The sequence below is a fragment of the Pongo pygmaeus genome, chromosome 9 (assembly GCF_028885625.2).
Source record: "Pongo pygmaeus isolate AG05252 chromosome 9, NHGRI_mPonPyg2-v2.0_pri, whole genome shotgun sequence".
In the NCBI taxonomy this organism is placed as follows: Eukaryota; Metazoa; Chordata; class Mammalia; order Primates; family Hominidae; genus Pongo; species Pongo pygmaeus.
The window spans coordinates 47,065,062-47,080,349 of NC_072382.2; the positions used below are offsets into that span (position 1 = coordinate 47,065,062).

General features: G+C 35.8%; 1 protein-coding gene across 7 annotated transcripts in view; it reads right to left on the reverse strand.

The window, feature by feature from the left end:
- The window catches only part of LOC129007542 (protein arginine N-methyltransferase 3), a 133,011-nt gene that overhangs the window by 81,001 nt on the left and 36,722 nt on the right, over positions 1 to 15,288 (reverse strand). For all 7 annotated transcript variants that reach the window (XM_054438602.2, XM_054438603.2, XM_063671068.1 and 4 more), the window contains one exon: positions 6,762 to 6,861. In XM_054438602.2, coding sequence (XP_054294577.1) covers positions 6,762 to 6,861 — 100 coding nt within the window. The remainder of the gene's footprint in view (positions 1 to 6,761; positions 6,862 to 15,288) is intronic.

Below are 15,288 nucleotides of genomic sequence, written 5' to 3' on the forward strand. Positions count from 1 at the left end.
GAATCAACCTAAATGCCCATCAGTGACAGAGTGGATAAAGAAAATGGTGTCACAGATATGCCATAGAATACTATGCAGCCATAAAAAAGAACGAGATCACGTCTTTTGTGGGAACATGGATGGAGCTGGAGGCCATTATCTTTAGCAAACTAATGCAGGAACAGAAAACCAAATACCACGTTCTCACTTATAAGTGGGAGCTAAATGATGAGAACTCACGAATACAAGAAGGGAACAACAGACACTGGTGCCTACTTGAGGGTAGAGGTTGGGAGAAGAGAGATGAGTAAAAAAAAATAATTATTGGGTACTAGGCTTAGTACCTAGGTGATGAAATAATTTGTACAACAAACCCCCACGGCACAAGTTATTACCTAAATAACAAACCTGTATATGTACTCCCAGATCTGAAAGAAAAAAAAAAGCCACTAAAAAAGTAAATAAAGTTTCTGCACAGCAAAGAAAACAACAGAGTAAAGAGACAATCTGCAGAATGGGAGAAAATATTTGCAAATTATTTAGACAGTAAGAGATTAATATCCAGAATATATAAAGAACTCAACAGCAAAAACCCAAATAATCTGATCAAAAATGGGCAAATAAACTGAATAGACATCTCTCAAAAGAAGACATATAAAAGGCCAGCAGGTATATTAAAAAATGCTCAACATTACTAATCATCAGGAAAATGCAAACAAATTATAATGTGATATTATTTCATGCCAGTTAGAAAGGCTGTTATCAAAAAGACAAAATAAGGATGCAAGGATGCAGAGAAGGAGAATTCTTATACACTGTTGGTAAGAATATAAATTAGTATAGCCATTATGAAAAAGAGTATAGAGGTTCCTCAAAAAACTAAAAATACAACTACTATACGATCCTGCAATCACACTACCGGGTATACATATTCAAAGGAAAGGAAAACAGTATGTCAAAGAAGTGTCTGTACTCCCACGTTTATAACAGCACTATTCACAATAGCCAAGATATAGAATCAACCTAAGTGTCTATTAAGAGTTGAATGGACAAAAAAAAAATGTAGCATATATACACAATATACAGTTTACAGGAGACAATTTGTATTTATAATAAATGTGTATGTGCCTATAAATGTAAGCTGTGCAAATTTGAAGGGTTTACTTTTACTCCCAGGTAGAAGTAAACAGTATTACTGATAAAATATTTTTAAGTTGTTATACAATTTTAGAGTTTAAAATAAAAATTAACAAGTATTTTGTGTTCTCTGAGGGATTACCTGAAAAATGTTTGTAAGGGCAGTTAATTCATGTTCCTGAATAACTTAACCTTTTAATATTCATGATTAGAATACTTTGTAACTTACTGAAGATTGAATAAAAGAAAGGCTAGGAAGTGGTTAAGAGCATAGACAAGAACAAAAGTATAGATTATAAGACCAAAATAATTATACACAAGGGACCTATTAATTACATTTCTATTTTCTTTGCTTTCATTTTATTCTTGATTCAGATGTTAGCATATCTATGAAAAAATATGAACCACAATTTTTCTTTCATTGTTCAACTACTATAAATATCTCTCTGTTAATACTTAACAGTACTAGAAAATAGTACTGTGGAATGGGAATTTTATATTTTATCTAAAATTATTAGGCATTGTCAGCACTGCCTAAAAATTGTTTCCAAGGCAGCAAACTGAGAATTATGCTTGAAATATACGTAAAGTACATTTTGATTCAACTAACGTTAAGAAAAATACCAAGAATACCCCAAATCCCAATAACTCACATCCATCAGCTTACTTTCATATTTCTGCACACCAACCACAGACAGTCAATTAGTAAATGCTAGACATGGAAAGAGAAAGTCTTCCGCTTTTACAAAGGGCTGTAAGCAAGGGAGAAGCCCTAAGAATGTTCTTCCTCCAAGAATTAATATTCTTTATTTCATGTATATGATAATTTTCAACTTTTATTGAATTAGCTAGCGTAGTAGCTCGCTCATGAGTTACAGAGTACTTAAAAGTTTGTATAACTTTCAAAACTGAATAGCTAAATTATTGAGATCTTATGTGCCAGAAACTGTTCTAAAAAATTTGCATGTATTAACTCATTTAACCCTCACAAAAAACCTTATGAAGTAGGTAATACTGTTATTTTCATTTTATAGAGAAGGAAACTGAGGCACAGAGCGGTAACATGCCCAAGAATGGAGGTAGTTTCCCTCTGGAGCAACATTCTTAACCCTGTCATATACTATCTCCATGCCTTCATGTGTTGTACATAAAATTATAAATGTCTGAGGCCAGCGAATTTCTGTCTGGGAACGTTCTCTTACAATTTTACAATTCACATTCCGTCATTATTTACTAATGCTAAGCCTCGTGGACTTAGTCTATGTGTTTGCAAAGTTATGCTGAAAACATAGAGGAAATATAGCAACACCAAATGAGTCAATTTGGCTTACTGAGTCAGAATTAGGGATGCTTACTTTAAACAGTTTTATTAAGCAGGCAGAAATAAGAAGCAATAAAGAACAGCTCTCAAAACAAGAACTTCTATTGGTAGACTAAAATGTAAAAAATGAGGACACATACACAAAGACATAGGTATTAACATCTTCCAGGAATTAAACTGTTCACATTTAACTGAGACAATTTTGTCAAACAGAAATTCCATCTGATAAAAATGAAAATGTAGAGCATGAGGACTACAGTTAGTAATATTGTATTGTATATAAAAAATTTCCTAAGAGAATAGATTTTAGGTGCTCTTATTACATACACAAAGACAGGTAAGTATGTGAGATGACAGACATGTTAATTTGACAGCAGTAATAATCTCACTGTGTAAATCAAAACATCATGTTGTACACCTTAAATATATAAAATAAAAAGAAAACTTCTCTTAAATAAAAACAAAAATGAAAATATAAAATTAAAGGCAAGCCTAAAACTGGAAATTTGTTAATGAAAGCCAAGTGATCGTTTATTAAATAACATGCTAACAGCAATAATTTAGCTTTTAAAATTACATTCTTATCTAGAAAAACCTTCCAAAATAAAGACAAAAATTCATGAACAGGTGCAGACTAGAAACATATTTAGATTAAGCCATGGAAATAGTGGACCACAGTAGAAGAAAACAGATGTACATCTCTGCAATATATGATTTCTACATTGCTCTACTGGATTACACATCCATTAAACATCTGTGCCCAATTCTGGAGGGTATATTCCATTTTTGTCTTTCCTTGTTGAAAATACTTGTAAAAAGAGAAAAAAAATGCTTAACCATGGTTCATTCTAGATTTTTGCATCCTTATTATGTTGTAAGTAAAAAAAATGCTTAACCATGGTTCATTCTAGATTTTTGCATCCTTATTATGTTGTAAGTAAAAAAAAATGCTTAACCATGGCTCATTCTAGATTTTTGCATCCTTATTATGTTGTAAGTAAAAAACAAAATAAAGACAGGAGTCTGTGCAATTTAAGTTTAAAATGCTGGTTCATGAAAATGTGGCTACAGATTTAAAATAGTTGTTTACCATTTGCCTACTGTTTCAGCCAATGTGCCTGAAACATGGAGAATAAAGTTTAGAAAGCATACCTGCCCTTTGTTTAATTATGTAATTGATGTTTTCCAGCTTCTCAAATCAAAAATCCTAATGAAAGTACCAAATAAAGTTAGGGACTTCTAGGATTTAGAATATGCCATAAATGATATTTCCAATCCACAAAGATGATTGAAAATAATTTAGCACAAGCCTTCTTACACTTAAGTGCAAATTTCACTAGAGAAATAAGGCCATCCAGAGCTGACTGCCATAGAATAACTGCCATAAGTTTAGTGTCCAATGCCCCACCTAGAGCACTTAAAACAGTTGCTAGACTTCAACTCACTTAAAACAAGGAAAGGCAGACAGTGAGATAATGCAAATGCTTAAGTAACACCTTTGTGGTGAGGAAGAAGAAAAGTTCTTAGTTATCCCTTCCTGGATACACTGATTTGTTTTTCATTACTGGCTTCGAAGAACCTTGGCTTCCAAACAACTGGCTCCTTTCATCTCAGGCTCCAGTGACTCCAGTGACTGCCTTCCTGATGAAGAGAGAGGTCTTACCCGACCAACGCTCTGAAGTGAAAGGTGTTCTTTATTTCAGTTAGAGCAAGGGTCCCCAACCCCCAAGCCAGGGATGGGTACTGGTCCATGGCCTGTTAGGAACTGGACTACACAGCAAGAGATGAGTGGCAGGCCAGCATTACCACCTGAGCTCTGCCTCCTGTCAGATCAGCAGTGGCACTAGATTCTCATAGGAGCATGAACCCTATTGTGAACTGCCCAAGTGAGGGATCTAGACTGTATGCTACTGATGAGAATCTAATGATGTGAGGTGGAACAGTTTTATCCTGAAACCATCCCATCCCCATCCCCCAATCCATGAGAAAACTGTCTTCCATGAAACTGGACCCTGGTGCCAAGAAGTCTGGGGACTGCTGAGTTACAACTACAAACTAGGAAAAGAGAAACCACAAAAGCTATTTAAAATAGAGGAAAATTAATATCAAAAGTCACTTATACAGAGGATAAAAGATATGAGCAGTCATCAAGAGAGTGAGACAACCAGACCTGATAATGCCCAGAAGTAACTAGCATTCCTAGGCTACTGCTACAAGAACCCAGGGCTGGGGTTGCACAGTGGATGCTGGAATTTCAGCATGCCTGTCCGGTGGAAAGTGGAACCACAAAAGAAACAGCTTTTGCCAGCAACACACTAGAGATAAAGTAAGAAGGGAAAAAATGCCCTAGCTTCTCCCTTTCTTAAATCTTGGGAGATTTAGTGTTTCTAGTGTTTCCCATTGGGTTCCCCAAACTCAGTAGAAGTTAGCCATCATTGGAGCTTGGTAAAGGCAGCCTGCAGGGTTAGCCTTCCTTGGTACAGAAGAAAGCAGAAGGGTACAAAATGGATTCCAGTACAACTTTCAATAAAGTTCACATCATAAAGACAATCTCATGAATTCATTCAATCCAGCTAACTGCAGTTATTAAACCAGCTGCCTCTAAGATATCAATTGCATATTAATAATTCTAGATCATCTTTCAGATTTGGAAGTGAAAAATCCTCGAACATCAATATCCAGAAGTATAATTCTGCTAGGCAGAGCAAGAACTATCCCATTAGTTATTGTAATCAGATATATAATAATGTTCAACTGAGGTAACAGGAAGTTTGGACAAGTCTTTCTTTTGGTTTGCCTATAAAGTCTATTTTGGAGTAATTTAAAAGATGCATTTTCTAAGAAGAGTAAAATATACAGCATAAACTATTTAAAATTCTTGTCAAGTATATGCGCCAAATGTGCTTTCTCCGAAGCATCTTTTCATAGTCTTTAAAGAAATGTTACATTTTTTAATTCATATCTACTCTTTCAATTCATGAGAAATCAGAGTGCTAATACAAATTCTTTGGTGTGAGAATATTGATATTGTGACTAAAGGTTGTTTAAGGCCAATCTTAGCATAAAAAAAAATCAACATACTGTTTCACATACAAAACAGTAACTGTCAACAGCTATGACTGTCATCAGCTCTAGACTGGAACTCCCTACACTACTACATTAAATCTGAATATTCCAAAAGTTCCTTGAAACATCTATTTCACTAGGATTATAACTATGTTTATTCAAAATTTATAAAAAATTATAAAGCAAAACTCATTGTTTTCAAAATTTTTTGATAAATTTTATGAAAATATACCAAATAGAACTTTAAGGAAAAAAATTATTTCAAAATAATTTAAAAATCTTTATTAGAAATACTATCCAGTTTATTTCTGTCAAACTGACATATCAGTAAGTCAAATCAGCTGTCAAATACATTTTTTTTTTCGAGGTGGAGTCTTGCTCTGTCACCCAGGTTGGAGTGCAGTGGCGTGATCTTGGCTCACTGCAACCTCTACCTCCTGGGTTCAAGCCATTCTCCTGCCTCAGCCTCCCAAGTAGCTGGGATTACAGATGCCTGCCACCACACCCGGCTAATTTTTGTATTTTTAGTAGAGATGGGGTTTCATCATGTTGGCCAAACTCCTGACCTCAGGTGATCCACCTGCCTCAAATTCCTGACCTCAGGTGATCCACCTGCCTCAGCCTCCCAAAGTGCTGGGATTACAGGTGTGAGCCACCATTCCCAGCCTCCATTAATTTTATTTTCCATATATTTAAAAATAAATATTCTGTCTTGACTCAAGACTTCAACAGCAAATTATAAAGCGATGTAACATACCTTTCTTTTAATATTTCAATAACAGCAATAAATTCTATTTTATGTGATAATGGACATTGATTACATGGCCCAACAGATTAGAAAGATAGGACATTCAGTATGATAATGGTGGCAATATCATGTTAATTTTGATGAAACAGTCCTAATAAGTTCTTGTTAGTCCCTGGAGGCTTTCAGGCAAACACTTAGGTATCTAAAACTTAGAAAGTAGGAAAATAATTTATTAGGATTTTTAAGATAAAAAAGATAATTTATCACTTTTTAAAGATTATGAATAGCCAATAAATAAGGGCCATTTCAGAATAAACCACAGTAAGAAGACTGTAGCTATTTTTTTAAATTACACATTATAGTATCTAATATAGCTATTTAAAAAATAATGTCACCATTCTGCCATGTATGAAATATAATTAAATTCATGAAAATTATTCTCTTATTCATTACTTTAAAAAAGTTTTTTCATTTTACCAATGAAAGCAGTTTTTTTCTGTAAACACTCACCATCCACTCAGATATGATAACATCTACTTTTTCTACAGGAAGATGAACTTCTTCAATCTTTCCTTTAATTAGTGTAATAGTATCTTCAAGTTTATTTAGTCTGAAAATTATCATAATGAATTAGATTAGTAGGTTAAACAGATTCTGAAAGCTAGTTAAATTACATAATTTTTTGCCAACAACTCGTATAGTTTTGTGGGACAAAAAAGTATTTCAATCAAAGTTTAGTTGTTCTTTGGACATTATAATTATTTTATGGTTATTCCATGAATGCCCAAAGATGTTTCTGGTTAATACGGCAATACAGTGAACCAATATTTAAAATCTGAGTTTGAAAAGATCCAAATTTTATCAAGAATAACATGTCAATGAAGTTACATGTCTTTAAAACAAACAACAACACAGTGGTGAAGACAGACATATAAGACATATAAAAGTATGGTTTAAAGGGAAGTGGTGTGTCTGTCACAGGGGTGAGAGAATTTGAAGCCCCAAGCCCCTACTCTAACCCCCAGATTCTCTAGCATTTGTCAGCTATGTGATCTTCACCAAATTTTTAAGTAATTTCGTTGAGCCTGTGCTACTCCTGTGTAAAAGAGAATAATACTGACCCTATTTACTTCACAGGCTATTAAGAGGATCAAATACTTGTGAAAGCTATACATGTATCTATAAACAATAATGACACTATCATCAACAAAACATTAAGTGTTATATAAAACCTGAAATCCTATCACTATCAAAAATTAACCTTGACCAGTGGCATTCATTAGATGTTCTTATACACTTGATCATAAGATTAGCAATATTTCCCCTTCTTTTATAATATGAAACAACAGTTATTTTCACAAAGGTGAATGTAAGCTGCTGGTTAAGTTTACATCTGATTAATAAATTCTCAATTCTCAGAATGTACATTAACTATAGAGGATTTTTTTCCTGCATCAAAGAAGAAATTGTCCCCCCTTAACTTCATTGGGTATTATTTACAAACAATTCAATGCATTCATTTTAGGGTAATTTTGTTAAATTCTGAAAAACAGATACTTTGTTGACCATCACAATCAATATATAGAACATTTCCTCTTCCCCCAAAGATTAGTGCCCATTCCCAGAAAATCTCCCCATCCACAAGCAACCACTGATTTTCTTTCTTTCATTATACATTAGAGTTGCATTTTATAGAGTTTCATACTAACAGAATCGTGCTGATTCTTTTTGTGCCTGGCTTCCTCCGATAAGCATGATACATTTTTAGTTTCACGTATGCTTTTGTGTATATCAGTAGTTTGTTCCTTGCTACTGCTGAGTAGTATTCCACCACATGGATAAATCACAATTTTGTTTATACATTTACCTGTGTATGTAATTCTGGATTGCTTCTAGCTTTGGACCATAATGAATAAAGCTGGTATAAACATCTGTGTATAAGCAGAATTGCTCCATCAAATGGTAGTGTATACCTAACTTTTTAAATAAACTGCCAACTTGTTTTACAAAGCATATAAACAATTTGACATTTCCAGCAGTAATACACGTGCATTCCTGTTGCTTCACATCCTTGTTAATACTCACTATTGTTGATCTTCGAGATTTTCACTGTGTAGAAAGAATTCATTGTAGTTATAAAGTGCATTTTCCTAATGATCAAGCATTTTTTCTAGGCTTGCTTGCCATATTCCAATGTCTTCTTTTGTTCGAATCTTTTGCCCATTTAAAACATCAGGTCAGTTGTATTCTTTCTTTTTTTTTTTTTTAAAGACAGGGTCTCACTCTGTTGCCCAGGTTAGAATGCAGTGGTGCAATCACAGCTCACTGTAGCCTCAACCTCTCTCAAGCTCAAGTGATCCTCTCACCTCAGACTCCTGAGTAGCTGGGACTACAGGTGCGTGACACCATGCCTGGCTAATATTTGTGTTCTTTGTAGGGATGGGGTTTCTCTATGTTGTGGCTGGTCTCAAACTCCTGGGCTCAAACAATCCACCTACCTCAGCCTCCCAAAGTGCTGGGATTACAGGCATCAGCCACCACACTTAGCCCAGTTGTATTCTTATTACTGAATTCTAAGAGTTCTTTACATATTCTGGATACAAATTCTGTCAGATTTATGTACAGTGAGTAATTCTGCCATACTGTGGCTTGGTTCTTAATTTTTTAAATGGTATGTTTTGAAGAGCTAAAGTTTTTAACTTTGATAAAGACCAACTTACCATTTTTTTCTTTTATGGTTCATGCTTTTGGTGACATATCTAAGTAATCTTTGCCTACACCAAATAATTCACCTATGTTTTCTCCTAAAATGTTTTCAGTTTTCATTTAATTTTCCCATATGTATCTTGTTCATTTTTCCCCCATATCAATAACTACTGATACAGTGTTGAAAAAACTTTGTTGGACAGACTATCAACAGTGACAGTTTCCACGTTGTTGGGAAAACTATCACTAACTTACGGAATTACTTTGGTATCTTTGTCACAAACAACCATGTATGTGTGGATTTATTTCTGGACTTTCAATTCTGCCCCCAAATTTAGATGTGTATCCTTATGCCAATACAACACTTCCTTGATTACTATAGCTTTAAATTCAGCCAAGAAATTTGATAGCGTACCTCCTTAAAGTTTATTCTTTTTAAAAATCCTTCTGGCTATTCTTGATCATTTGCACTCCCATACCAATTTTTTTTTTTTTTTTTGAGATGGAGTCTCACATTGTTGCCCAGGCTGGAGTACAGTGGAGCAATCTCGGCTCACTGTAAACTCCGCCTCCCAGGTTTATGCCATTCTCCTGCCTCAGCCTCCTGAGTAGCTGGGACTACAGGTGCCCGCCACCATGCCCAGCTAATTTTTTGTATTTTTAGTAGAGATGGGGTTTCATCGTGTTAGCCAGGATGGTCTCGATCTCCTAACCTCGTGATCCACCTACCTCGGCCTCCCAAAGTGCTGGGTTTACAGGCGTGAGCCACCGTGCCTGGCCTTTTTTTTTTTTTTTTTTTTTTTAAGAGAGAATCTCACTCTATCACTCAGGCTGGGGTGCAGTTGTGTGATCATGGCTCACTGCAACCTCAAACTCCCAGGATCAAGAGAATTTTTTGGAACTGATAAAAAGCATTAAGCCACAGACAAAAGTAATCCAATGAATCTCAAGACTAAATTTTTAAAAATCTTTAATACTTAAAAAAATCAGAGAAAAAAATTAACAAATGCAAATTATCTTCAATGGAATAACAATTGTTCTGACACGTGACTTAATAGCAATGATGAAAGCCATAGATAGTAGAATATCACCAATGAACTACGCAAACCTTTTCTTAAACTGCCAAAGTAAAAATATTTTAGACTTGCAGGACATATGATCTCTGTTGCAACTATTTAACTGCTATTGCTGTGTGAAAGAGGCAACAGACAATATGTAAACAAAAAGCCCCAGCCGTGTTCCAGCTTTACTTACAAAAACAGGTAGCTGGCCCATGGACTGAGGTTTACCAACTCCTGTGCAACAATATTACTGCCAATGTAGAATTCTATATGTAGAGAAAAGTATCTCCCAGAATTATAGGCAAAATACATTTCAGACCAACAAACAACAATCTCTTTGGCTACTGACATAAATGTACAATGAAGGAAATATTAAAAAATTAGTTCAAGAAGAAGAAAACTGGTCCTAGATGGTCAGGGAAAAAGGAAGAAATGAGAGAAGCGAACGGACATACGTGGATGAATGAATACATAAGATCAGAGTGTCAAATCTAATTCACATGAACCAGAGATCTTACTCAGTGTCAAGCTTTACAAATAATTTTTAAAATACAGGGAATCAGGAAGTCCAGACTAAGAGATTTGGGAAATTAAAAGCAGCTGCTTCAGTCCTGCCTTCCCTATATGAGCTACACAATCTCTGGCCCAGAGTAGAAAAGGTCTTCAAACGGGGTGGATGGGTTATCAATTCACACAGTAAGAAGCCTTGCTCTATGGGCCAGGTTGATCCCTACTTCTTCTGAGTCTCCTGATTGCCTGTACCTTTGAAATTATTAATAAAGTTTAAAACTGGGTAATCTCTCTTGGTAATATTGGGTAATTAGGTTCACGTGTGTCTGACTTGACACTATGTTAGCTCAGGATGGTGCTGTGTGCAGGACTCTCTTGCAGACCCATGAATCACAAAGGCTAAGGAATTTTTTTTAGTCAGAAAAAGGAAGGAATTAAAAAAAAAAAAAAAACTGGCAGAGGATTGAATCCTAGCCTTGGTAGGAAATGGCAAGATTTAGAGAACTAGCTAGTGGACTGGTAGGGAATAGTACGCAGAGGGGAAGATTGTGAAAAATCCCATTCTCTGGCTATTGCTAGTTTCTAATAAATGTCAGTCCTTTTAAAGAGGAAATGGCGGCGAGAGAGAGTTTTTCCTCTCACTGAAAGACCTTCTTATGCTTTTACGTCTACCTGGAAAAATGAAGTATTCAATAGGAAAGTAATGAACTTAAAACTATGAGTTGTCACAAAGACAATGCAGACAGAGGACAAGTTTCGGGGACTACTATGTTCTGAGAGTATTCAGTAAAAAACAAAAGAAACTGTTTTACAAAGAAACACAAGAAAAGCCTGGTGATTCACTATTGGCATAAACTCTCAACATTTACTACTGGCATAAATTCTCAGAATTAACAATCAGGGAAACACATCACTTACTTTACATACTACTGAGTAGAAGGGATAACTGGCTTGATGATTGATCCCCAAGTGGCTGTGAAGAGATTCTTCCAGGTGGTATGACAACTAATCTGCTACAGTGAGTAAAAGCAGGATTGCAGCATACCTACCCCAAGAGGGGTTACTGCCATACTCTCTTCCCCACATATAAAGCAAACAGTCCTTCTGAAGGAGTAGGCATGCTAGGAGTGCAACTGAACTTAGATAGGCTTTATGATAACAATAGAATTTACTGCTATGGACACAGGTGACAATATGTAGAAATTAGCAACTCCCCATTCTCGAGTACTTTATGTAATCTTACCATTAGGAGGCCAAGAGAATATTCAAGAGGCACTATCTGATTGACTGGCTCAGTTAACAAGCGTGGGGCCCACATGATGTTTTTAACATAAAAAGGAAAAGGAAAATCAACAAGAGGAAAGAAAGGACAAGGGAAAAAATAACCAGCTCATTAAGAAGGACTCAATGGTTTTTGAAAAATGACGTAAAAAAGAGAAATTAGATGAGGGTTCTACGAAGAAATTATTAACAAGCTTTGTAGAGGACAGTTCGAATCCTGGTGGTCATTAAGGGTTTTTGGAGACTTATTTTTTGCATAAGTGATTGCAGAAAACAATAAAACAAAAGATACCTGAGAAATATATGGCAAGGAGATAATGATCAAGGTCAGAAGGTGGTGGGGAGGAAGAAATTAAAACAGCTGACCCATGATTCTCAGCCAACATTTATTGGGGGATGTTAATCCCCAGGGTGAATTTTCCATTTAAAGTGACTTAATGTCCTTGCATTGTCTGGGAGGAGGTTAAAAATATTAACAATAGGCCAGGAGTGGTGGCTCATGCTTATAATACCAGCATCTTGAGAGGCCAAGACGGGAGGATTGCTTGAGCCCAGGAGTTCAAGACCAGCCTAGGCAACATAGGAAGAACCTGTCTCTACAAAAAATAAACAAACTAGCCAGGCATGGTGGCGTGCGCCTGTGGTCCCGGCTACTCGAGAGGCAAGGTGGGAGGATCACTTGGGCCTGGGAGGTCAAGGCTGAAGTGAGACATGATTTTGCCACTGCACTCCAGCCTGGATGACAAAGTAAGACCCTGTCTCAAACAAACAAACAAAAAATAATAATAAATTCTGATTAATTATGTATTCAGCATCTTGATACTTTTACCGTAATTTGTTTATAGCTTCTTTCTAATGTCTGTACTCATAAACATACATAAACATAAAAACAGTTTTGTTTTTTCATATCCAATCTTATATTTCTCTTTTTATCATATTAGTGCATTGGCTAGGATCTCCTTTATAGTGTTGGATAGAAGAGGTGATGAAAGGTATCCTTGTCCTGTTCCTGAACTTAAAGAGAATGCTTTCAATGCTTCATCACAATACTGGTTGTAGGTTTTGTTTTTATAGATATTCTGTATCAGCAGTCCCCAACCTTTTTGGCACCAGGGACCAGTTTCGTGGAAGACAATCTCTCCATGGACCCGGGGGTGGGAGATGGTTTTGGGATGAAACTGCCACCTCAGATCATCAGGTATTAGATTCTCGTAAGGAATGCACAACCTAGATCCCTCGCATATGCAGTTCACAATAGCGTCTGCAATCCGTGAAAATCTAATGCCCCCACTGATCTGACAGGAGGCGGCGCTCAGGCGATAATGTTTACTCACCCACTGCTCACCTCCTGCTGTGCGGTCCAGTTCCTAACAGGACACCCACAGATACTCATCCGCAGCCTGGGGAATGGGGACCCCTGTTCTTTATCATATTAGGACACTGCTTTCTAACTCTAGTTTGCTAACAGTTTTAAATACATAGATACATTGAATGGATACTAAATTTTATCAGACTTCTATACTGCATCTCTTGAGACGCTCTCAATAGATTTTTCTGATTTTCTCATATTTAACCAACTTTGCATTCCTAGAATAAACTTTACTTCCCAATTTATTGCTCAGTTTTCCTCTTTTTTTTTTTTTTTTTTTTGAGACAGAGTCTTGCCCTGTCACCCAGGCTAGAGTGCAGTGGCACGATCTCAGCTCACTGCAACCTCCGCCTCCAGGGTTCAAGCAATTCTCCTGCCTCAGCCTCCCAAGCAGCTGGGATTACAGGCATGTGCAACCATGCCGGGCTAATTTTTGTATTTTTAGTAGAGATAGGGTTTCGCCATGTTGCTCAGGCTGGTCTCGAACTCCTGGCCTAAAGTAATTCACCCACCTTGACCTCCCAAAGTATTGGAATTACAGGCGTGAGCCACTGTGCCTGGCCTAGTTTTCCAATATTTTTATTAGGATTCTTGCATTTGCATTCATGAATGAGTGACTTGTGATTTTCGATTCTACTGCCTTAGTGAAGTTTTAGTATAAAGGTTATACAGGCCTCATATAATGATGCTTGATTCTTGATAAAAATGATAGTGTAAGTACAAAGATTAATGAATGGGACCAGAACAACTGGGTCATCTAAATAGAATACCAAAAAAAGGAACAAAACTGGACCACCACTTCATACTATATACAAAAATCAATGCCTAAGTGTAAAAAGCACAATTATAAAGCATTTACAAGAAAATATACCCTCTATAACCTAAGAAAAGGTACAGATTCCTTACTCAACTCACAAACAGTGGCAACTATAAATAAGAATGTTGCCATATGAAAACTGAGAATTTCAGATCATCAAGATATTACAAAGAGGGTAAAAAGGCAAACACGAATGAGAGAAGACTTTCACATTACATAAAACCTATCAACAGTTCAAATCCAAAATATACATATAGATTGCCTACGAATACTTGAACAAGACACAACTCAAAAGAAACCTGAGCAAAAGGCATAAACAGATATTTCACAGAAAAAGGAAATCCAAATGGCTAACAACTGCATGAAAAGGTGCTCAGTTTCATTAGCAATCAAAGAAACAAAAATTAAAACTGCAATGAGATACTGCTACACAAATGACTGGAAACATTTTTTAACGGTGGATAATACCAACCAGAACTGTTACATACTATAGGTATAAGATAAAGTGGTATAATCACTTTGGAAAATAGTCTGGCAATATCTAGGAAATTTGAAGATATGTATACCCTAAGGACCACAGTTCTACTTGTAAGTATACACCCCCAGATGTGTGCACCAGGGCACATGTAAAAACCGATCATAACAAAATTGTTCATAGTAGCCCATCTGATCAAGAAAGAGCAGTGGAGGTGGGTGGGATTCTCAATTGGTGGCAAAGTTCTCTTGGCCTGGGTGATGGTTACATGTTTAATTTCATTTGTTATTTATGGATACTTATGCATATTAAACATGTTTATTGATGTTTTATGTACTCATTTTACACATTTCATACAAAAAGTTTTAAAGAAATGCTTATGAGTTTTTTTTTCAAAAGGGTATTTAATAAAATTCTGATGAAATTGCTATAGTTGCTTGTTGCTTACCGAAATACTGATTAAGGCTTTAACAATGACAAACACTTCAAAGAAAACGGAAGGCAAGCTTCTTTTAAAAGAGAAAAATATTCCCATTGCTTAAAAATATCTTCAGAATGGTTATGCTGAAACAAGATCTGTGTTCTGTAAAAGACCATCTGCTAGGCCTGTTTATCGTCTGCTACAAGTCAAAATCCTATTTGTATCAGTAATTATTTGTTGTTCAAATATGACTATAACAAGAAAGATTATGATTTAAGGGAAAACACAGGAAAAAAGACAAAGCCTTGTAATTCCCATTAATTTTGTATTAAAACAGATATCATTGACACAGACAACCTCTTTCATGAGACTGTTCATTACCACCTGATTTTTTCCA